The sequence below is a fragment of the Pistacia vera genome, unplaced genomic scaffold (genome assembly GCF_008641045.1).
Source record: "Pistacia vera cultivar Batoury unplaced genomic scaffold, PisVer_v2 Contig22, whole genome shotgun sequence".
NCBI lineage: Eukaryota > Viridiplantae > Streptophyta > Magnoliopsida > Sapindales > Anacardiaceae > Pistacia > Pistacia vera.
In genome coordinates, this window is record NW_022196024.1 from 901,053 (window position 1) to 925,014 (window position 23,962).

The window sequence follows — 23,962 nt, forward strand, 5'->3', positions numbered from 1 at the left end:
AATAATATCCCTGACGAACAACCTTGTTCGCCAGAGATCGAGCTGCTATGTGGTTACCGTAGATCCCTTCATGAATTTCCCTCATGATGTAGTCTGCTTTTTCACTGGTTACACATCGGAGGAGAGGGGCATTGAATCCTCTCCTGTACAGCTGATCCCCGATGAGTGTGAAACGAGCAGACCTTACTCGCAGGACCCTTGCCTCGACCTTGTCGCTAGGCAAGGTCCCATCCTTGAGGTACTGGACAATGGGAGTCATCCAGGAATCCGGCTGAACCACATTAACGGCCTGTTCGGTCGAGCTGATAGTCGGAGCATCGACGAAACGAACAGGAATGCTATCAGGAGCCTCAGAGTCTAACGATGAGGCTATCTTTGCCAAGGCGTCCGCTATAGAATTGCTCTCCCTGGGGACCTGAGCGATTTCAAAGTGCTTAAACGACCCCAGAGAGGTCTTAGCCTCTTTCAGGTAGCGGACCATGTTTTCTTCCTTGGCTTGGTATTCCCCCAGGATTTGGTTGACGACCAGCATAGAGTCGCTGTAAATACTGATCGCGGTTGCACCCATTTCTTTGGCAAGTCGCAACCCGGCGAGCAGGGCTTCGTACTCGGCCTCATTGTTGGTCGCTTTAAACCCGAACCAGAGAATACCATGAATTCGAACCCCCTCGGGGCTCACAAGGAGAAGACCCGCACCGGCTCTTTTCCTGTTTGATGACCCGTCGACGTAGAGATTCCAGGTCGACAGGTTCTGAATACTTTCTTGCCCGACTTCGCTAGGCTGTTGCTCGCTTGGGAGATAGAAAAATTCTAAGATGAAGTCTGCAACAGCCTGCCCCTTGATGGTCGACCTGGGCCTATACTTTAGGTCGAACTGGCTCAATTCCATGGCCCATTTGAGCAGCTTACCCGAGGCCTCTGGTTTCTGGAGGACCTGCCTGAGGGGGTAATTTGTCATTACATTGATCGTATGGGCATGGAAGTAAGGTCGCAGCTTTCTAGACACGACCAGCAGAGCAAAAGCTAGTCGCTCCATTTCCGGGTACCACATCTCGCCATCTGATAGACGCTTGCTTGCGTAGTATACTGGCCACTGAACCTTTTCCTCTTCCCGTATTAAAGCTGCACTGACCGCGAACTGAGACACGGACAGGTAGATGAGCAGGATTTCCTGTGGAAGAGGCTTAGAGAGGAGAGGTGGCTTCCCAAGATGTTCTTTTATACTCTGGAATGCCTGCTCGCATTCGGGAGTCCACTCGAATTTCTTGTTGGCCTTTAGGACGTTGAAGAATGGTAAACAGCGGTCTGTTAGCCTTGATATGAAGCGACTAAGTGCCGCTATTCGCCCATTCAGACTCATGACGCTTTTTGCTGGTCGGGCTCTCCATATCGAGCAGAGCTTGAATCTTTTCGGGGTTTATTTCTATGCCCCGCTGATTGACCATATATCCCAGGAACTTTCCTGACGATACCCCGAATGAACATTTGAGAGGGTTCAGCTTCATTCTGTAGAGTCGGAGTATGTCAAACATCTCTGCGAGATGCGCAATATGTTCTGAGGCGACCTGGGATTTGACCAGCATGTCGTCCACATAGACCTCCATTGTCCTCCCGATCTGGTCGGAGAACATTCGGTTGACCAACCTCTGATAGGTCGCACCCGCATTCTTGAGGCCGAAGGGCATGACTTTGTAACAGTATAGCCCCCGGTCCGTAATGAAGGTCGTATGCTCCTCATCTGGCTTATACATCGGGATTTGGTTGTATCCCGAGTATGCATCCATGAAGCTTAACAGCTCGTGCCCCGAGGTGGCGTCAACGAGCTGGTCGATTCTTGGCAGGGGGAAGCTGTCTTTCGGGCAAGCTTTGTTCAGGTCGCTGAAGTCTACGCAGGTCCGCCACTTGCCATTTGGCTTCCTTACCAGGACCGGGTTAGCGACCCAGGTCGGGTAGAGAGCCTCGCGAACAGATCCATTTCGGAGAAGGTTCTCCACTTCTGATTTTAACGCGGCGTACCGCTCCGGATCCATTGCCCTTCTCTTTTGGCGAACTGGCTTAGCTTCACTGTTGACGTTTAATGAATGGCATATAACGTTCGGGCTGATCCCGACCATATCCGCATGCGACCAGGCGAACACATCAATGTTCTCCTTCAAGAAGCTTACCAGCTCAGAAGCGAGCTGAGGGTTGAGACAGCTTCCGATCTTTAGCATTCGGCTCGGCTCTTTTGGATCAACCGAAACTTCGGACAGATCCTCAACCGGGCCGCTCGGGGGGATTTCCTGAATTCGCGGATCTATGTTATCCTCCGCCGGACCAGGCTGTGGCTCGATCCGGCTGATCGCCATAGCATGGCGGGGTGCACAACGCGAAATGCCCTTTCCTTTGTCGGCCATTTGGACTGATTTTACATAGCATTCGCGAGATGCGCTTTGCGACCCGCTTACCTCCCCTATCCCCGATGGAGTGGGGAACTTCATCTTGAGATGATAAATGGAAGTGACTGCCCTGAAGGTTCTCAGTAGAGGTCGCCCCAGGATGCCATTGAAGGCCGACGGACAGTCCACGACCAAAAATTCGGTAACCCTAGTCACTTCGTCGTAGTCGCCGAGCGTGACTGGGAGCTGGATTATCCCATTGGGGATCAGGTGATCCCCCGTAAAACCATACAGAGGCATCGAGGCCGGTTTCAGGTCGGCCTCGACCAGGTTCATTCTGTCGAAAGCGGATTTGAACAGGATGTTCACGGCGCTTCCGTTGTCTACAAGCATTCTGCAGACATTATGACACCCTATCAGGGGCGTGATCACCAGAGCATCCTCGTGAGGATGGTGCAAGCGAGCTGCCTCTTTCTCACAGAAGGTGATCGGTTCCTCTTTTCGGGCTTTTGGAGGTCGCTGCGATGTATTCATTACCCTAATCGGGTCGTGGCGAGCTTCGCGAGCATATCTTTCCTGCGCTCCTCGCGTGTTTCCCGCGAGGTGCGGACCTCCGAAGATTATATTAACATTGTCGTACCCGCTGCGATCACGGCGCTTTTTCTTTCGCTCCCCTTGGTTTTCTTTTGGGGAGTCATCAATGTACTCCTTGAAGTGCCCCTTCTTGATGAGCTCTTCGATAGCCTGCTTTAGAGCTCGGCATTCATCAGTGAGATGCCCATTATCCCGATGGTAACGGCAGTATTTTTTGCTGTTTCTGGCCGTAGCAGGGGTTTTCATGGGTTCGGGCTCACCGAGCAGGCTGGCCTCCTCGGATTTATTGAGGATTGCAGATATGGACACATTCAGCGGAGTGTATTGAGCCCCGTCGCGGTCGCGACGAGGAACAGGAGCATAGGACTTTTTCTGCTCGTAGCGGGGTTTCTTCCCTTTTCGCTGATCGTCAATGTCTCCTTTGCGATCAGCTCGCCTATTATCTCCCCGACCAGGCATACTGCTGGAAGTGCCGTGATCGCGACGGCGGAGTGCCGCCAATGAATTCTCTATTCGGAGATACTTTCTGCCAGGTTGTAGAATCTGGTGAGGGAAATACCGTCCTCAGCTTGCAGTTCCTTCCACAGGTCGGTTTGCGGGCGAACTCCAGCTATTATAAGAGTTCGGATGGACTCTTCTGGAGCATGAGCCACCTTGTTGAGTTCCTTGTGGAAGCGATCAATGTAAGACTGGAGGGATTCGTCTCTTTCTTGCCTTATGTTGCTGAGGTAGCTCAAAGGCATTGAGAACTTCCGATTGGCTTGGAAATGCCGCAGGAACGTCGTGCTCATCTGAGGCCACGAACTGATCGATCCCGCTGGGAGCGACCTTAACCACCGCTTAGCGTGGAAAGTCAATGTCACGGCCAAACAACGACATTTTGCAAGGTCCGAAACCTGGTGGAGCTCCATCAGGTCGTTGAACTCATATAAATGATCCTGCGGATCATAGTTTCCATCAAACGGCCGCATATCTGGGATCCTGAACCCTGGTGGAAGTGGGGCAGCTAGCACTTCGGGAGAAAAAGGGGATGCAGAGGCGACCTGCGCCTGTTCATTTTGCTGCTCCCTTAACCTGTCCAGAGCTCGCTGCAGCTCCTCGATTTGCGATAACGGAGCCAATTGGGGATTGCTTTCACTCATGCGAGCCCGGTCTTCTCGGTTGCAGTTCAGGAAAGTCCGGAGGTCAGATTCCTCCTCGCCTCGGCTGGCATTTCCGGCCACACTTGACACACGCTGACTAGAGGCGTGTGAAGGCGATGGATTGTGCGGGGCATTTTCACAACCCTCGCGGTGGTACGAACCGCCCCGCAAGGTGTGGGGGCCACCCGCATGATAACGATCGGGATCGTTCTGTTGGTGGTGATAGGAATCATCGCGCCCAGCATTTTTGCTTGGGTTTGCCTGCGACATGGCGTGGGACAGCTCGGGATTCACTTTTTCACCGAGTCTCAGCTTTGTCGACACCTTGCTTGGGGCGCCTTTTGTATTCGCTGGCCCTTGGGAGCCCGTAGGCTTACTTTTTGCCACTTGCTTACCCTTGCGCCTACTCGCTGCAGTGCTCGCGGCATGGGCTATCGCCCTTTGCCGCGCTTTCGCGTGACCTGCAGGCGTCTTTGGCGGTTGTACCGCTCCGGCTGTCGTAGATGACATGCCTTGGTCCAAACGGTCTAGCCTCTGGTTGACAGTCTAGAGAGTATTGTCGAACCTCTCCAGGTAGCTTCTGATGGCAGGGTCCAGTTGCGGAGCTGCCAAGATATTCTCAGCAGCATTTTGCGAAACTGGAGGTATATTGGAAGGGGTGTCCCTTTGGGCTAGGGGGACTCCTTCAGCACGCTGGTTGACCTGCTCATGCTCAGATTGGTAGGCCATTTGTTGCTGTAAGACCAGTAGGTCAAAGATTCTCCTGATGAAGGGTAGACACTAAATCAAGCCCTCCTTCTAGCGCCAAACTGTTGATGCTGGATTTTGGCACCAACGAATTGTCACGTGCGTAACACTGATTGGCCAATAAACACACGTGATAATAAATGTAGAAAACGAAATAAATGCAAAGAAAGCTTTTAAAGTGGTTCGGATGCTAAGGTAGCAAGTCCTACGTCCACTGATTTGTATTGATATTAGTGTGGGTCAGGTCGCAACAGCGGACTGACTTACAGAAGAGTTATGAAAAGTAAATGTATTGTTTATAAGAGAGAGAGGGAGTTTCTCAATGTAAAAATGGTCGAATCCCCTTAATGAAGGGGTTTTCTTCATTTTATATCAAACTGAAGCGTGTAATCATCATTAAATCCATGGGTTGGTGTGATTGTCAGGATATAATCCGGCTTTATGTCCCATTGCTCTCTTCCCAAGCTGATTTCGCACGATTTATTGCAGGGGAAAAGGACATGTGTGAGCTCCATATCATTTGACAGGTCTGACGTGCGCTTGTTGCTCTGACGGGAGCAGGTCACTCTTCACGTGACTTCCCCACGTCAGCCCTTATTTTCCCAGGTATAACAATCTTAATATTTTTTTATTTGAAGGTAAGGTAATTGGCCACCCCTTTGTACAACTCAAACTAAAAACCAGGACGGAGGTACTTTCAAGTTCCAACCATATGTCCCTCTATCTATCCGGCCACAAGTTGGTGGTTAAACATTTTAATATTTGATTTGCATGTAGCAAAAAAAACATATAAAAAATTAATTAAAATATCATAAGATATTGACAACTTTCTTAATTAATTACATTCCTTATAAGTTTCCCAAAGGAAATTTGGCTTGAAATAATTATAGTTTTGCGATATTGAAATGTTATTTGGGAAAGTGAATCCTTTTTGTCTATTTTTGCATGACTTGTTTTACTTGATTATCAATATCTTCCTTCCCACGATAATAATCTATTTCCTATTTGACGTTTATAGTAAGATATTTTTTTGCCATATATTTGGCATTACATTTTATGGCATCAAAATCTTCATATAATATAATAAAACACGAGGATGGTGGTCCAATTATATTAAGGGAATGTGGATAATAATATATTGTACTTGATCTATGATATCTCTACTTAGTCAATATCAAAAGATTCTTATAGCTTTTCTCCTTTTAATTATTCCTTTGAGTTTCTGATCCGAATATACATCTTTGCTTTCTCTTTAGCTTTCACAACAGATGATATATGATTTTCTGAGACCACAATAATTTTCCCAGGAATTCACAGACAAAAGCTAACCACAAATGAAAACCAAATATTGCCACTTAATTTATTCATTTCATTTCCATGGTATTATAGCTTATAAAGTTGAAAAATTAAGTACTACACTGTTAGAGTCATGAAAGTGACTCTACTTTGGTGACAAAAAGACCCTATGTGTAATTGAATTGAAGTTATATTGAGACAATTAAGAGAAATTATGAATTTATGTTTAAAAATCATATTTTGAGTTTTTCGTACTAATTTGGCATGTTTGGATTGAAATTTGAGATTGTGTAAGTTGATATTAGGATGTGATTTATTTTCTAGGGTTGATGTTGTCTCATTTATGCCATTCAGGGGTCAAATTGTCATAATCTTGGGGTTAATTTTGTCACTTTCAAACATGTAGGGACCAAAATGACATTTTACATTTTGTTCTATAAAAAGAAGATGAAAAGTCGCGTACAGGGGGGGCTGTTCACCCAGTTTTCCGGCGAGCTCCGGCGAGCTCTGGTGACCCTTCGTCTCCCTCCGGCGACGCTTCATCTTCCCGGTGCACCGATCTTCACCAGCCACCGATCTCCACCACAAGCCACCACCGTGAATCACGGAAACGCCGCAACGTTTCATCTTCCCACCACAGCGTCGTTTTGTCTTCCCGGCCAGTTTTGGCCTTTTTTCGACAACGTTCCAGCTCCCCAAGGGTAGATCTTCATTCCCCACGGCCGGATCTACACTTCCCCAGCTTCAGCCGCCGCGAAAACCGCCGGAATCATCGATTTTGCCGCCGCACCTCTTCATCTTCCAGGCTAGATCCTGCTCATTTCTGGCGACTTCTCACCTCCCCAGGACCTGATCTGAACTCCCCATCACCAGAGCTTTCCATCGGTACCTTCGGATCCCATTTCCGGAAGACCCGCCAGAAAATTAACGTTTTCCGGTGAAGTGTGGCTGTTCGTATTCCCGGCTGTCCGTTGGTCGTTTTAGCCCCTTCTTCGCATCATATTGCTGTCAATTACCTCCTCTCCGCCATGATCAGCTCCGTTTCCACTGTCTCAGCCTCCGTCATCACCACCATGAGCGGCTAAGTTCCCGGTTGTCAGTTACGATGTAGGCGAGATCGAGATTGACTCCACTGATCTTCTCATCAGCTCTCGACTAGTTGGATGAGCCCGAATGTTGGGTATTTGGTTAAGTTTCTTGTATTCAGATTATATTTATTTTCGTTTCAGTTTGTTTGTGATACTTTAATATTATTATGATGCTCGACGTGTTGAATTGATAATGTCCATTGAAAACGTTTATTGATATATAACTTTTTGCATAATTGAATGTCGGTTTGAGATTATTGAATGTTGATTATGACTTTAAATTGCTTCGGTACTAATTACAATCAAGTTGTAGTAGCGTTTAATATCATTTCCACTAGGAATGCATTTATTGTGTAATTAGTTGATTGGATGATACAAGTTAATAAGTTATACTTGTTAACGTTGTACCAACTAGTGGTGTTTAAGGGTTTAGCATTTTTCGGTTAGTCAATGATAGTCTTTAACCAATCGATCTGTAACTAAGACGACGGGGAGACAGGATAGATTATGCCTAGATTGCCAGGAGATATTTCTATTGATTTGCCTAGCCTTGTAGGATTAGGAAATTGAAGAGCGAGGAGAGGAATTGTGAGAGTTGGTCTTGAGTCAAATCGAACCCGTAGCGACAACGCTTTTAATATTGAGTTTTAGTTAGCAATTTATTTAATGCTTTTAATTTCCTGCAAGTAATTAGTTTCCTTAGTTTTAATTAATCATTCTGCTAATTTCTCTTTCGTTAACTCAAATATACATTAGGTCATTAGTCTTCTCTCTGTGGATTCGACCCTGCTTACCGCTAACTACGGTATTTAGGTTTAATTTTGTGACTGTGACGACCGGTCTAACATACACATTTATAACTTGCATAACTTATTTATATCTATTGTGTAGTCGTTGGCTATATATATTATATAGAGTAAACGACATATTCCCACTCGAGTTTGGCGAAATCTTAAGTAGGTACCCTTGGTTGCATTCATTCCAGATTCACACCCTTAAAGTGACAAAAAAGTGTTTGACTTAACGGTGAATGGGTAAATTGGTCATTTTGTAGGAGGCAACGCACATTAACAAACGTCACCCTCGGCTTTTTTCGCCCTTTTTCTGGTGATTCTTTCACCCAAAAGCACCCTTGTCACCACCATTCGAACCCCCATCCTTCTCTCTACAAAACATTTCCCTTCACAACCCTTCATTACTCGTCGATTGCCGACCACGGCAGCCATGACATGCGATTATTTTTTGCCGATTTTTGGCCATTTTGAGCCACTACAACCCCAACCACCACCACCGTTTGACTCCTCGCATCCCCCCTAAAAAATCCCTAACCTTCCCGAGCACGACAACTCACAGTTTGCTGCTACCACTTCACCAAAAATGTGATGAACACAAACCTCTCGGCCGACAAATGGCAACTAAACAGTGGATGGGGACATAGGGGTTTTATAGAGTTGGAGACGTTGGTTGAAGTTGTGGTGTTTAATTGGATTTTTACCGTCGAAATCCAACGAAAAACAAGGAAACCCTAAACCAAACTGCATCGACGATTAGAGGGGCTAATGAGTCGGGAACCAAATGGGTTTAGACGACGAACTATGCGAAAGGTGATAAAGGTGACCAGGGGGTTCAACACCATCGGAAATAGCCCAGATCGAGCAAAAATTGAGAGGGTGTGCAACCACCAAAGGTGTTATTGAAGTAATTTAAAAATAAAAAGGTAAATTTATAATTGTATTAATTTATTTATTAAGGGCATTATGATAATTGCACTGTTTGTAACCTAAAAATTGCTAACAATGTTACTTTAAAGGTGAAAATTGGAATAAATGTAATCAGGGGTACTAACTTAGGATTTCGTCAAACCTCGGGTGGGAATAGGTTGTTTACTCATAAAATTATAATACAAGTAAGCATGCTTAATAGTTTGATCTGCGTTAAAAATGAACTACATGTAAGCATGTATAATTTAGGTGATAACATAATGCCAAAGTCTTAATGAGTGAGGTGATAAATAGCAAATTGTTTACAAATATATCAACAAAACTGTCTATACAACATGGATAGATCATTATTACACATGTTGAAACTATTATTGTTTGTTTAAGCAAAGTTTGACAGAAAATAGGGGAATGGAAATAGAAGAGCTCTGTTTTGCTTTGTTTGTTCTCTGTTTTTATAGATAAAAATGTTTGTGGGATATATAAAATCTCACTGTTATTGTTCACACTTCCAAATGGTTCCTTTGAATTCTTGCAAGCAAATATATGATAGATCTTTACAGAGTAATGCTACAGTCACCGAAGGTTATACACCGAATTTATGCACCGAATGACGTGGTAAAATTCTGACCGTTGATTAATTTTAACTTAATATTAATCAACGGTCAGGATTTTGTCACGTCATTCAGTGCATGAATTCGATGTATAATCTTTGGTGGCTGTATCTTTTCCGATCTTTACATCACTGGAAATATATGATATATCTATAAGGGCATCTCCAACCCACGCCAAACACCACACCATTTTGGCGTGGCGCTACAACGCTGCGCCAAATTAGCGCCAATAATTTTTTTTTTCTTTTTTTTTTTTTTGTTAAGTCAATTTGAGTATTAAATTTTACACCAAAAATCACACAAATTTGATTATTTGTATTTATTTAATTTGATTATTATTTATATAATAAATTCATAATAATGATATAATTAAAATATGATGAAAAATTAAAATATGACTTTATTCATACAAATGTTAACTACAATAACTCAAAATAAAATTAATTTGGAAAATTAAATTGCTATCAATATGAATTTTACCTTTGTGTTGTTTTTTTTTTTTTTTTTTGGTATCATTTTATATTAGATGATTGTTTTTTCTATATTAATGTAATGTTTATTGATAAATAAATGCTTAATTTTATTAAATTAGTATAATTTTTAAAATATAATATTTTAATAAAAATATCATTCCCAATATTTAATTAATATATACAAAAATAATGAGTGAAATAGATTAATTGTTAATTATTACAATAAAAGAAAAAAAGAATATTATAAGAAATATTCTTTTTGGTGCAATATTTGGTATTGTGGATTGGAGATGGAATAGTGTTTTGCACCAAAATTTGCACCAATTTGGTGCAATTTTGCACCAAATTGGTGCTATGGGTTAGAGATGGTTTAAGTAATACTATGCATATAATTGAGTCATACAAACAGACAAAAAATAAATGATAGAATAATCATTTTACATAAATTTTATACAATTTTTGTATATTTGTATGACTCAATTATAATCAAAACATTATTGTATATTTAAACACAGAAATATTCAGATTTGAGCCTTGAGGATGTTTTGTTTGCTGAAACAGGCCCATTTCAATTCGGCCCATTTCATTATCCCCTGCTCCCTCTAGCAGCTCCTACACTCTCTTCCACTTCGCGGCTGTGACCTGTAAGTTTGTGAGAAATGGAGAAAATGGGTGATCTTGTCGGGTCAAGACAATCGGATCTTAACAAGTCTTTCAAGCTCGCAATTCGTTCTCTTCTCACTACTTGCTCAAAACAAGTAACTTTTCTTCACTGCTTAGTTTTCTAAGTTCTGTTCATCTACTTTAACTATCAATTCTCTTATTTACCACTATTTCTTTTTTCTTTTTTGAAATGAAAAAGGAATTCAGCAAAGCATTCAATAACTTTACTGCTTCTGAGCAAGACTCCCTCCACCGCCTATTCATCCAGGTCCCCTCTCTAAACATCTACTCAGAGCTGTTTTTAATTCTTTTAAATTTTGTTTTGGTTAATGTTTGAAATTTGAACTAATGGGTGTACAGTTTCAGGTGATTACTTCTTTGCATGAAAACATTGAGGTATGATTTTCCCTTAGCTTTTTAAAGGATTTAAATACGTTGTTACTAGGCTATGATTGTTAATTTCAAACGTTGCCTCTTTTGCATATTACAGGATGAGTTTCAGTCTTTATGCCTTGAAACTCAGGTATATTTCTATTCATTACTTGGGTACGCGGCTAGATGTGGTCAATTCAATTACTAATTAAATTCATTCCTTTTGATTTTATGAATTTAGTTGGTTGGGCATTCTAATGTTGAATTAAGTATGATTTTGAAGGTGGGAAACACACTTGATACTGTGGAGCAACTTGTGGAAGAAAAAAGTCTGGATCCATTGTCTTCAGATAAGTAGGTCTATCTAATCCCTTGATAGCATGCAAATACTTGTTTAACTGATAAAGTTTTATTGCAATATTCACTATTTGTAATATATGTTTTTGTCATATCATTGTATGCTAGAGCTACATATTTTAAGCTGCTCAAACAAATACTGCCTGATTTTATATGGTCATTTGGAAAACTATTACACTTGAATTCATACACAGGACATTAACAAGAATGAGTGAAATGATTTTACTTGTGATGTCTTCTGTATTGGAGCTCCAGTCTATCATATTATTTGAAAAGGGTAGTGTGCAGGTTGGCTTCTAGACAGTAGTTGTTTGGTTTTGCAGTTCATTAATTCTTCACTTGGTGGATAATTAGCAGCATTTTAGAATTCATTGTTTCATGTAGCTTTTAAGGTTTAGAATGATTATTTTGTTAATGGAGACGTTGTGGATACTTGAAACTCTACAACCGTTTCCCTGGACATGGTCAGAGCAGAGTACTTCATGTGCTTATCAGCTTTATGTCCACATTCTGATTTAGCTCTAGATTTGGCTACTCCTGCCTCTAAATTAAGAAGATTTCCTGCTATGCAAGGCCTTTTTTTAAGTTCACTCTGCTAATACATATATTAGATGCGTAGTGACTAACTTACTCTTGAAGAATGCCTTTAGCAGCAGACAGAGGCATAGACATAGGTTGTGTCAGATCCCAGTAGACATGGTTTGTTACATGTTCCCATTTTTCCAGGATGAACTTTTCACTTTAATCTCCTACATGTGACTAATTTTAAGATAAGAAAGAAACATAGAATAAAACAAAGAGGAAGACAGTTGCAATCTTTTCTGACAGTGTAGGCCTACTATTGAATGATATTAAAGAATATTATATATGAACCAATAACAAATAACCACTGATGGAGAACTGCTGACAATGTATGTTTCTATACTCTCATCATCATCCATACCTCTGATGCAGTCACTATAGTGACTTCATAACAAAAAATACAGTCTATCCAACTACATTGTATCATGCTGGAACTGGTTTCAATGGCCCTTGGATTACTACTTGATCTATATGCAGTTCATTCTATATGTTGCGATGGACTTCTTATTTCAAGTGTCCTGACTGACATGCAGGACAAATATTATGGATGTTACATGTGATCTGTCAACAGCGAAGAAGAATGAGATCCAGTACTTGATGCGTATGTTGGAAAGGGTGAGTAATGTTTAGAAAAGATCAATTTTCTCCATTCAAAAACATAAATATATTATTTTTGTTTGTTTTCAAGGGTTTTTTTAACATGCATTATGCACTTATTGAGTGGTCGTAGAATCAGGTTTTGTTGATTGATTGAAGAGGTTTTATGTCAATAAGACTTGAGATTTTCTCAATTTTTCTTAATTAGGACAATTTGTGCATAGGATCTTGCTGAATTCCTACAGCAGAAATCAAGATGATGGGGATTTATAACTGAATTTTTTTTCTTCATTTTCTATTTATGGTGTTCTTATAGTTGCTCTGTTCTGTTTTGTTTTAAAAATATCTCCTTTATCTTGAGAAACAAGCAAGATGCAGCAACATTTGCCCATCACATGTGCTGATTTACTCTCCTGTATTAAGGTTGATATTATAGTAGTCGGAGGTTGTGGGTAGAAGGAGAACTAGAAAATGTGTCTGACATATCTATTTAATTTCAGCTTCCCAAAAACCAGTTCATACAACTCAAAAATGTTTATGTCGTAGCACTTCGCAAATAGTCCCCTAGAATGCTCAAGTCTTTCTCAATATTGCCATGCTTTGTCAATGATTTTACTTTATCTTAAGGAAAAGTTTTGTGGGAAGCTGTGTTTGAGCATTTTATGCTGTCAAGAAAGAGCCAATTCAGAAATCAATCTATGCAAGGAACATTTGTATTGAATTTCTGTCAATCTTGGCCGCCAATCTTACTTTTTGTTCCATTTAGTTAGATTGCTCCTGACACCTTGTTCAATCTAATTTATGCTTTCATTGATTTGCTAAGGGTAATCCTGTAGTTGCTAAAATTAAATCTACTAAAAATATAGGATACATGATTCCTGGAAATTATTGACTTTATTCAAATAATCTATAGAAAACGAAAATGGGCTCTAGTAGTGGCCCAAAAATCTTTGTTTGATTCTAGTAAAATAGGTGCAGTACATAAATGCTTTCTGTTATGCAAACTGTTCTTATTCTGCTTCATTCATTAGGTTGAAGAACAGAATCACCTGACCCAAGCACGTGTTGAACAACTGAGGAAAAGAACGCAAGATGTCTCAGGAATGACAGATGTTGAGAAGGTGAAATATTTCTTTCTCTTTCTCATGGAATTGGAAAAACAAAAATAATGAGGGAACATATAGTTGTAAGTAAGCACTGAGGCCAAAATTATATGGTTGATTTAACCGAAAAGAATCCTTACTAGAGTTTTATTATCTTCTTAATTGAACAGTTTAGAGGTGGAATGTCAAATTACGGGACATGCAATGGCGGGCTTGAGGATCCATAATTGTTGGAGTGGACAGATCTTCAGATGTAGTTACAAGCTGCATAATTGGTGAATTTCACCCACGTATGAATTGAAATGTTAAATCTGTCACTTTCTTTAGTGTGTACTATATGCTATCCGAGTCAGAATCCATTAGTGCTAGCTGTAATTAGCCATGTATAGCCACTCTTGTATTGTAACTTTTTATTGTGGCTCAGCCAGTACTTTCTGTTCCTTTGTTGGCAATGGAAGCTGTGGAACATTATTTGCTCTAATCTTACCAATTGTAATAGCACTTTATAGATATATATAATTAGCGGTGCTTCTTCATTGAAATGTCGTCTGTATGAGATGTGGCACTTCCTTGGATCTATTAGACCCTAGTGGAACAGGAATGACGAATTAAAATTTAGAAAAGGATCATCTTTTGATCTCAGAGCATGATCCGAAAAGCAGCAGCTCTTATCCTTCTCCATCGGCATACTCACTTTTACTGTTTGTTCTTTAGAGCTTTTAGATTGGAAATACGAATTCCATTTTGTCTGCTTTATTATGATTTTGCAATTGGCATCACAATCATCATTCCGAAACAGAAAGGTGAGCCAAGTGGAGCATTAAGCTTGCATATGTTATGATTTTTATAATAGTATTAGTTGCGACTGCAAACTGTTTTGAATCCTATTTTGGGTATTTGGTGTCCGTAACTTTCATCTCATATCATAAACTTTAATTTTTTGTCCTTTCTCAAAGCTAACCAAAAGTATAGCTGGCAATGAGTTGGATTGAAAAGACCAGTTCTGGTTTTGTTGAGAGATTGACAAACCACTCTGCTATGACATTGTGCATATTAAATTATGCTCCTATGCTTGTTGTCATTGATTGAGTTCTTTCTTTTTATGACATATTCCTCTCGTCCTGTGTCAACTTCAGAATACCATAGCTTATTATGTTACTGGCTCCATAACATATAATCCAGACAGCTTTTTACTACTGGGTTCTGATCAAGGAAACCATAACCAGATCCTTAACTTAAGATTGTAGGCATTTATGTTATACATCTAGTTAATGCAATTAAAACGTGGTGGGAAACTTTTCCACATTGAAAGAAAATGTGGGCATCATTTATTATTTGTCATACATCAACCCAATTAGCTCTAGTAGATTATGCGTATCCTTAATCACGATGGAAGATGATTACAGGGCATGTTTCATGGCAAACAATTAATTAGGTGACGGTGCTTGTTCACTCAAGTAAATGTAACATCAAATCAACTTCTTCAAATCAGGCGCATGGAGTTTACAGTGCACGTTTCATGTTGAAGATACAAGTAACACATAGGGTTCTACAGTGGCTGAATAAGACATTATTGGTGACAATTAAAACAAGTCATCATCAGGGAGACGAATTACTAAACTTTGTGGTGAGAGACTTGTGGCCGCCTCTTGCACAGTTGCGGGTGTAATCTTTGACCATAAAACCATTATCACATTCCTACAGGAACACCTGTGCCAGAGACTTCTAATTTCTTTCAATTTTTAATAATAGAGAAGTAAAACAGAACAAAACAAAACAAGAAGTTGGACTGAATTAATTTTTGGTTGTTTCTTGTTAGAGCTTAACTGGAGCTGGGTCAAATGAGTTAAATAGTCCAATTCAGTCGCTTTCAATTGCTAATTCAAAAAAACAAAGTCATGTTCAATGCTGACAGATATATATGTTTTTTTACATAAAATTTATGATTGTGAAAGAAATACTCATCTGTTCATGAATCACTGTTGTTTATATCTGTATCAACCCAGAGTTCTCACCTTTGACATTTATGAAAGCTACCCCCAACTGAACCTATGACGATGATTGCATTCGATTAACTAAATCGCCAGCCAGCTACCCATTCTTGAATTTTTATTCCAATTATTATAATTCCTTTCTCTTTATCCTTCAATTATTTATATCTCAAATTGTTTTTACATCAGCTTCTTAACAGAGGAATTTTTGTTGGAGATACGTAATATCCAACTCAAAAGGTTAACTTATTAGGTTATGTAAATATTCTTCTTTATATCCATTGGGACCATATCCTCGAGTGACTGTTTACTCTACTAAGAATTCTGAGTACTAAACCCAAAAGACGAATCTATTAGTTAAAGTGACTTTCTCTCGATAAAATCTAAAACCCTTTTAGTTATCCAACCAATTACTTACCGCACAATAGTTTTATGGCCATTTAAAGACTACTAAGAGCTAAGAATTCGTTAGGAAGTGGTTTGAGATAGTTAAAAAATGCTTTTCTGTTAACTTAGGGAGTTAGTAGAAATGTTTTGGTGGTAAGAATAACTATTAAACGTTTTAGATAAGCATGTAATGTGTTGTAGAAAAATCTATGAATTCATCAGCTGTAACATCAATGAAGGACACGTGCTTGGATTACAGAAAAAAAAAATATCAAAGTCTGAACATTTGCTAGGATATTCAAGTTATGAGAAGTCAAAGGGAGAAGATGCTGCCTTTGTTGTGATGTTGATCTAAGTTATTCAAAAGATTACATAACGTGGGATAAGTGTAGTTTTTTCATTGATTCTCAGTTCTAACGTCTAAGATGTTGAATTTATAGTCTTTAGCTTGCTAGATATTGTGCTAAGATCCGGCGACAATTATTTTACTCATGGCAGCTTCTTTGTTCTGTTCTGGCTGCTTAATATGACTAATATCAATAGGAGGGCAGTCACTGTAATCAAAAGCGACAAAACATGACCATTTTTCTAGAGTCGGGGGAGTCCATCACCTTTTGAGTTTCATAACCGGGTATCTTACAAAATAGTACTACAGCTGGACGCCAAGAGATCAATGTGATGGTCTCAGGAATTAGAATGAGAAGATCAGTCGGATGATCAAACGGTCTTGGAACTTATAAGGAAGATGTGTCATTTCATATAAAAGACTATTCTTTTGAATAGGATAACTAAGACTAGGCTCATTCAAATACATAATACCATACCGTAAAAATCTGCAGTTAGTAATCTCAGGAAGGTATTGTTTCTTATCAGAGAAATGAAAAGTTTTTTCAGCAGAGAGAGAGCAAATTAGCAATGCAAGCATGTTAGAAGGGTAGCACTGATTTAGTTGCAGTTTTGGTTAGTCACAAATACTTGGACGATAGGTTGTTGTAAAGGATACAGTAATGTTAATTTGCAGAGTCTTAAATAAACTATTACAATGGTTGAACTGTTCAACTGTTAAATTTTTTGTGAGAGGATAGCAAGAGATTGGCAGGATATGCATAATTTGTCACCCGCATATTGATAAAGATTAGCAAAAACTATCACAAAAGCCAAAGCCATTAAAGTTCTGCACGCAACTACAGCTGTCTAAATATCTAAAGAAAAAAAGCATTGATTGCATTTGCATGTTATATTTTGAACAAGTAACCTTGTTCAACTACTAATTTCGGTCAAATGCATGCTTGGAAAGAGGAAACATAGTGATCATCTCAGCTTAACAATTTTTGAACAAGTAACCCACAAGGCTTGGATTGTTACAAAGACCAGAAAGATAAAATATAAATAATAGAAGGAAGGGTACGAAGTATGGAGAATCAAACTTTGATAATTGAATTTTTTTTTATATCATTGTGGCCTTACGGCACTTGATATTTGGAAACAATTACAGAAACACTCTCAAATTGGAGATAAACCCACTTACATAAACTGATCTAATTCCTTGCGGGGTTGTTTCTCTCTAATAACTAGCAAAAAGAAAAAATGAACATAATCTTGTTTGTTGGTCTCGTCTGTACAATTGTCTGCTGGTTCCTTTTTAGTATGCTAATCTTTAAACTTGTTTCTTCCACTTTTTTTGTTCCTTTTTGACAAAATGAAAGAGAGGAGTTCCTCCTCTCTCTTTATGGTAAAACAGTATTGGTCTTTATCTTCATCATTCTCTCAAAGAAAGTAGAAACCTATTAGTCTGAACTGAAGGCATGCATGATTTGTTTCTATATTTAGGAAGTTGTCTCTTCTGTGAAGTGTGAAGTTGTCTTGGGACTTCCCCTTTTTGGATTCCTATTATCATCCTATGACTTCTGGGTTAATTTGATAGGCAAACCATCCTGAGGAAGGGCAAAAGGGCCATATTGAATTCCACTAAGTGATCCCACCATATTCCACCTGCAACAAAAGTGACCAATTTTGCTTTTGTCAGCTACATACTTTAAAAACATTTTCTATTTTGGGATCTTCACAAAGGTAAATAGTAACTCTGTTTACCAACCTGTACTTTGTGGTCAGATGATGGAGAAGAACCAAAATTTCCAGCTTGGCTAACTCATTCCCTGGACATGAATGGGTCCCGTTGCCAAATGGCATAAATGTATTTGGTTTTGGAGAAACCTGTTCAGTCATTAATAAAAAAAAATATATGAGAGTTAGAATATTAAAACATAACGGAATCAATGTATGGAAAGTACAAAATTCTGATATGTTTTTTTTATTTTCTTACCTCAAATCTTGATGGATCAAACTTTTCAGGATCTGGGAAGATTTCAGGGCTGTGATGAATGTTTCTGAAAAGAGGTAAAACTTTCCAGCCTTTTGGTATAAGATAACCTGAAAAAGTTTTTTAACAGAGGAGAAATTATTAGCAGCAGAATAAATAATAGAATTATTATGCATACAAAAGAAGTAGAAATATTTTGCAGATTTGAGGTAACTAACCTTCATATTCAACATCTTCCACGGCTTCTCTGAAAGTAAAAGATAAGATTGAGGCAACTCTGAGTGTCTCCTGAATAACTCTAGTAGTTATGGGCATCTTCTTGGTATCTGCCCAACTCAGAACCTTGTCATCACCATTCTTTTCTTTACTCCTCAAAATGGCCTCTTGCTCTTCCTGTAAAGCCACCACCAGATAAAACCATTGGTCATTTGAGATAACTATCATTATCATATTTTATTATATTTCCCACTTTGCTTGTTTTGTGAACCATACAATTAAATAATTGAATTAAGTTGAGATCTTTTTGGAGCCTAAGTTTGGTTTCTTACGGTGACAGCTTGCAGCACACTGGGGTTTTCTCCAAGGTACTTGACAATCCATGTCAAAACACTTGCAGTTGTGTCACGAGCTGCAAAGATAACGCCAATAATGTTGTCTGCAATCTGTTCATCAGTGAGGCCTTCTTGGTCACCCATGAAAGATCCAAGCAAGTCGTTGTGGTCAAGCTTCATTTGTCTTCTTGTTGAGAGGATTTTGGCTAAAATTTGAGCCAGTTCCTTCCTTGCTTTCATTGATTTGTTGAAGAGTGTCCCTGGAAGATTTATGGGCATTGAATTGTAGCCCTTTTCAAGAATGTAGTAGCACCTCTTTAGATCCTCTCTGTAGAGCACTTCATCCTTTCCAAATATAGAAAGCAGTGCAACATTGAATGTGTACTGCAAGCGACAAAAAAGAAAACTATCTTAGTTGATGAGACTTTTACAGAAAAACAGGGGAATGAAAAACAGAGAGCTCTGTTTTTGGAAACTTACTGTTTTCATTTCTTGGAAAGTGTTGATCAACCTTCCTTCCAAAGATTGAAGAGTACTTGTAGCAATGGATTCGATGTCAGAGACGATATGTTTTATCGCTTCGGGCTTGAAAGCGCGAAGAACAAGCTTTCTCAACTTGGTGTGATAGTCTCCTTGGTGAAAGAATATGGCTTGTTTGCCTATCATCCTTTCTTTGCTATCAGGAAATGTTGGCTTGAAGAGATGAGCTCTAGTTACAAGCACAAATTTTGCGGCTTCAGGGCTTGAAATCATTACACAAGGACATCCCAATATGTGACTCTTGAAGATAGGTCCATACCTATAACAACAACAATAAAATATATTCAAGTGAGCTACCATTCCATACAAAAACAACCAAAAATTTTAATTAATTAATTCATTCATTCAGAAACAAACCTTTTTTGCTTAGAGGCGAAGAACACATTTGGGTTTTGGGAGTAGAGTTGGAGGGTCTCCCCAATATAAGGCCAGCCTAAAGAACCAGGAGGGAGAGAGAGTTTCTTAGCATTAGAAGAAAGACAATTGAGAAGGGAGTTAAAGAGAAAGATGAAAAGAAAGGCAACAAAAGAAAGGAAAAACATGGAAGAGAAATCCATGTTGGTGAAGTTGAAGTTGTTTTTGAAGTAAGAAGTGGGAAGTAAGTTTGATTGTGTGAAGAAAGGAGTGAGGAAGAAGGGTATATATAGAAGGGGAAAGGAGAAGAGGGTACGAAAAAGGGAAGAAAGAGAGGGAGAGAGAGAGAGTGGCTTTCAAATACAGCTTGAATCCCACACACGGAATCTCCCTCCAGCTCATCTTTGGTCTTACAACAAAATTAAGAGGCAGAAAATTTGAGAGAGAGAAAGCACGTGTCAAGAAGCTTGCAAAAAGGAGCTTTGTGATTTTGACCAAACTCATAACCCTTGAACTAAATTCTGCCCCTTAACTAAGACAAAAGGGGAGAGACTTCTTCCACCTTAATTTCCTCCTTCCGTACTCGTTTCACTCTTCCTGTAATTTTAGTATTAAACCATTTAGCGTCCCCATTCACTAATACTAAACGAACTCACAATTATCAGAAAGTATTAAATACATGCTTGCGATAAGAAAATTATATGTAATATTTTCTGATAACTGTGGATATGTTACAATACTTATACCTAAGTTTTATTGCCTTATCACTTGTTACTATTCTCTAATGTGGATTTAAGTTAGATAGGACCAATCAAACCCAATTACTGGTTAGATTCTCTTTTAAATGGAATGTAATTGGTGGTTTTTACGGTGCCCATTGATTTAGGGTTCGTTTTCATTATTGATAATTGTCATCTAATTTTGTTTAGACAGCATGAGAGAAGGGGGAAAGTTTGTTTGGGTAAGGAGAAAATGTTGAATTCAAATTAGTTGGTTTTTTTTTTGGGGCAATTAATTTAAAGTCAACGAAGGGACATATGGCAATTATATAATTAGTTTGTGGATAAAATATGGGACCTTAAGATATTAAGTTGTAGCCCTACCTTAGAGTAATTGATTGAATTGTGAGAAAAGTCTTCGAAATTCATATTCATATTCATGACTCAAAGATTTTGAATGGCGTGGAGAAAATTTTATTAACACGGTTTGAAAATTTATCATGTGACATGTGGATCATGACTTTATAATGGTCTAGCTATGTCAAATATTAATTCAAGACCAAATTGTATGATATTAATTTATGAGATGTTTCAATTTCATGCAACTAATGTGTATATGTTCATGTAATTTCTGTGCCCTGAATTGATTAGTTATATCATATGAATTTTCACTCAAATAAATTAATAATACGTATGTGCTTTCACAAATTCAGTATGGAAAGCTTGAAGACTGTGAACCTCTCGTACATTAATTAATTTTAATATGCATGCACTTCCACAAGAGAACATGCATGTTAAAATTAATCCTGTCATCGTATCGTCAAGTTGCATGTATTAATTGAATGTAAACTGTAAAAAGATTTGAGACTTCCAAGAAGAAGAAGATGAAACAAGACTCCAATCATTGTCACGATTCGAACAATGTCCCAATACAAATTCAATCTTGTTGATCAACTTTATGCATTAACGAAGAAAGCAAATGGCTATGAAACATTTATGAGCCCCTAAAGTTAGGATCATTCTTACGTCTACATACACACACATACAGTTATATATAATTAAAGAGAGGTTATCAAAATGGGGCTACAAATGTGGAAGGCAGCAGCTGAACTGTTAGCTGCAATTCTCCATTATTGTTTGTCTATGTCATAACTCATAAATTTGTTCATCACACGCGTCCAATATCAAGTATCTTTCATGTATATACATTTAATATTAATATAAAGTGTATCTAATTTCTGTTTGAGCATGCTCAACTGATATATAAAGGCACCAAACCAGCTGACTTTATGGATCAAATATAACTTTCAGAAAATTAATGTCAAACACTTGACTTTCTCTTAATAACCATTCAAAATTTCCTAGTCAACCTTCTCATCAGAGTCATCTTCTATTCTATGTTCTTCTTCATCATATGTCAGAAGAGTGCCCTAATCGGATTAATGAGATCGAATTTTATATAACATTTTCTTAATCTTTCGATCTCTGTCCATGCATGCACATTGGCGATTAAATTTATGTATTAGTTATTTGCTTACATTTAATGGTTAATTGACTTAGTTAAATTATGCTTCTAGGTTACACCACGTGTTTGCATGAAAATTTCTCCGGGTTATTATTCCCATTTAATAGTTAATTAAGTGACATTGTGGGGGTCATAAATTAATTAATTGATGAGGGTAGCACTTCCCTTCATTGATCTCTAGTAATTCACAGTATTCCATCTGTCTCCAAAAGATTTTCATAGATCCTATAGTGGTTAATTTAAGAATACTTTTGAGATTATTAAATACAAATTGTTGTGGACTGGACAGTATAATTAATGGTTACTTTGTAGTGATTGTAATGTAATGGATAATTATATTAAATTAAATTAAAAAACTTTTAGATATCAATTAAGTTAGGTTTGTTTTAACTTATAGAACAACACCTTACAAATATAACAACAATTTCATCTATTTTTTTTTTTTAATAATAAATAAATAATTTTACTTTCTAAAAAGTGTTAACACTTAAAATCCAACACGAAATGTTTATCATAAAAAATGCAAATTAATCCTGCCCTTTCAGGTATAAAACAGTCCATGTATTAAATAATATATTTGTTGTGGGATCGATCGAATATACATATGAAACTTTAATTAATTTATAATTATTAAAAACTGAAAGTTAAAAATATAAAGTGTATAAGTAAGTAGTTTAAAAGTAGTACCTAACCCATTAAACCATAAATATAATCCCATAATTTTACTTGAAAGATATAAATAATAGTCGAATGAATAATGTTAAATTTGTGAAATGGCGCTTGGCTATTTATCTATGGCTGGGCGACTAACCACCTAATTAACACTAATTACACTGTATTTAATATAATCCACGTACCCCATAATTAATACCTCTGCTAAATTTATACGGTCAAGTGATCCCCAAATATTAATTTTTAAGCTTATCATGATAATGTCATTAGTAAAAAACTATATATAATACAAAATTGAATATTTTATTACCAAATTAAATTAATTATCTAGGTATACCAAGGATCGATGTGATTGGTAAATTAAATAATAACAGGAAACATACAATTAAGTAAAGGGTAATCATAGTAAATAATATATTAAAGTTGGAAATTTAAGTTTAATTAAGAGGGAATGAAGAATCAAAAGGGAGGATGAACTCCTAACAAGAAGCAAGAAGGGTAATGAGTTAGAAAGACAGTTCATGAATTGTCACCATAACACCCAACATTAATGATTCTATTGTAACCCCAAAATTAATCCAGAGTTGGATTAATTAGTACAATACAAAGTGGACCTTCTCAATGCATCCACATACACCTAACTTTCTGTCAAGATTGTATCAGAAAATAATTGAACAATACATCCAACAGGTACAACAGCTGAGACACCTGTACGTACTAAAATCCCGCAACCCTACCCTCATATTTATAATTCTTATGTCCCATGACGCCATAAATAATATGAGAGAGAGGTTCAACACAAGGAAAAAATTCATATAACAAGTTATTTACGCGTTAATTTTGAAAGAAGAATGCTACCCTTACAAAGATGCTTACAAAGAAGGGCATACAAAGATAAATTATACCCTTAATCTTTATGATTGTCTTTCTCTTTTTCTCTTCTTTTGAAAAAAAGGAAAAAGAGAAAGAGAGAAAGACAATCATGAAGATTAAGAGTATGATTTATCTTTATATACCCCTCTTTATATACATCTTTGTAAGGTTAGTATTTCTCATTTTGAAAATACATAACATATATGTATTTGTTAAACATAAATAATATGATATAACATGCATTTTTTGGTTTTATATGATATGAATCGGGTGATATATCCGAAATATATTTTATAAAGTTTTTTC

At 38.1% G+C, this 23,962-nt stretch overlaps 2 protein-coding genes across 3 annotated transcripts; one reads left to right on the forward strand and one right to left on the reverse strand.

Moving 5' to 3' along the window:
- The first annotated feature begins 10,637 nt into the window (after positions 1–10,637).
- Positions 10,638–14,266, forward strand: LOC116130344. 2 transcript variants are annotated; one of them, XM_031416090.1, is made up of 8 exons: positions 10,638–10,808; positions 10,913–10,981; positions 11,074–11,109; positions 11,204–11,236; positions 11,369–11,439; positions 12,558–12,639; positions 13,653–13,742; positions 13,895–14,266. In XM_031416090.1, exons 1-8 carry the CDS (start codon positions 10,710–10,712, stop codon positions 13,949–13,951), a joined length of 537 nt encoding a protein of 178 aa, XP_031271950.1. In that variant the 5' UTR covers positions 10,638–10,709; the 3' UTR covers positions 13,952–14,266. The 2 variants fall into 2 exon arrangements, with proteins under 2 accessions (XP_031271950.1, XP_031271952.1); XM_031416092.1 differs by having other exon boundaries at positions 10,641–10,808; positions 11,080–11,109.
- A 3,263-nt stretch (positions 14,267–17,529) lies between these two features.
- On the reverse strand, positions 17,530–20,111 carry LOC116130343 (abscisic acid 8'-hydroxylase CYP707A2). The gene is made up of 7 exons (XM_031416089.1): positions 19,871–20,111; positions 19,454–19,772; positions 18,971–19,357; positions 18,641–18,815; positions 18,426–18,532; positions 18,198–18,316; positions 17,530–18,094 (listed from the first exon to the last, which is right to left on the reverse strand). The coding sequence occupies exons 1-7, from the start codon at positions 20,068–20,070 to the stop codon at positions 18,001–18,003; spliced, it is 1,401 nt and encodes a 466-aa protein (XP_031271949.1). The 5' UTR covers positions 20,071–20,111; the 3' UTR covers positions 17,530–18,000.
- Positions 20,112–23,962: the final 3,851 nt, after the last annotated feature.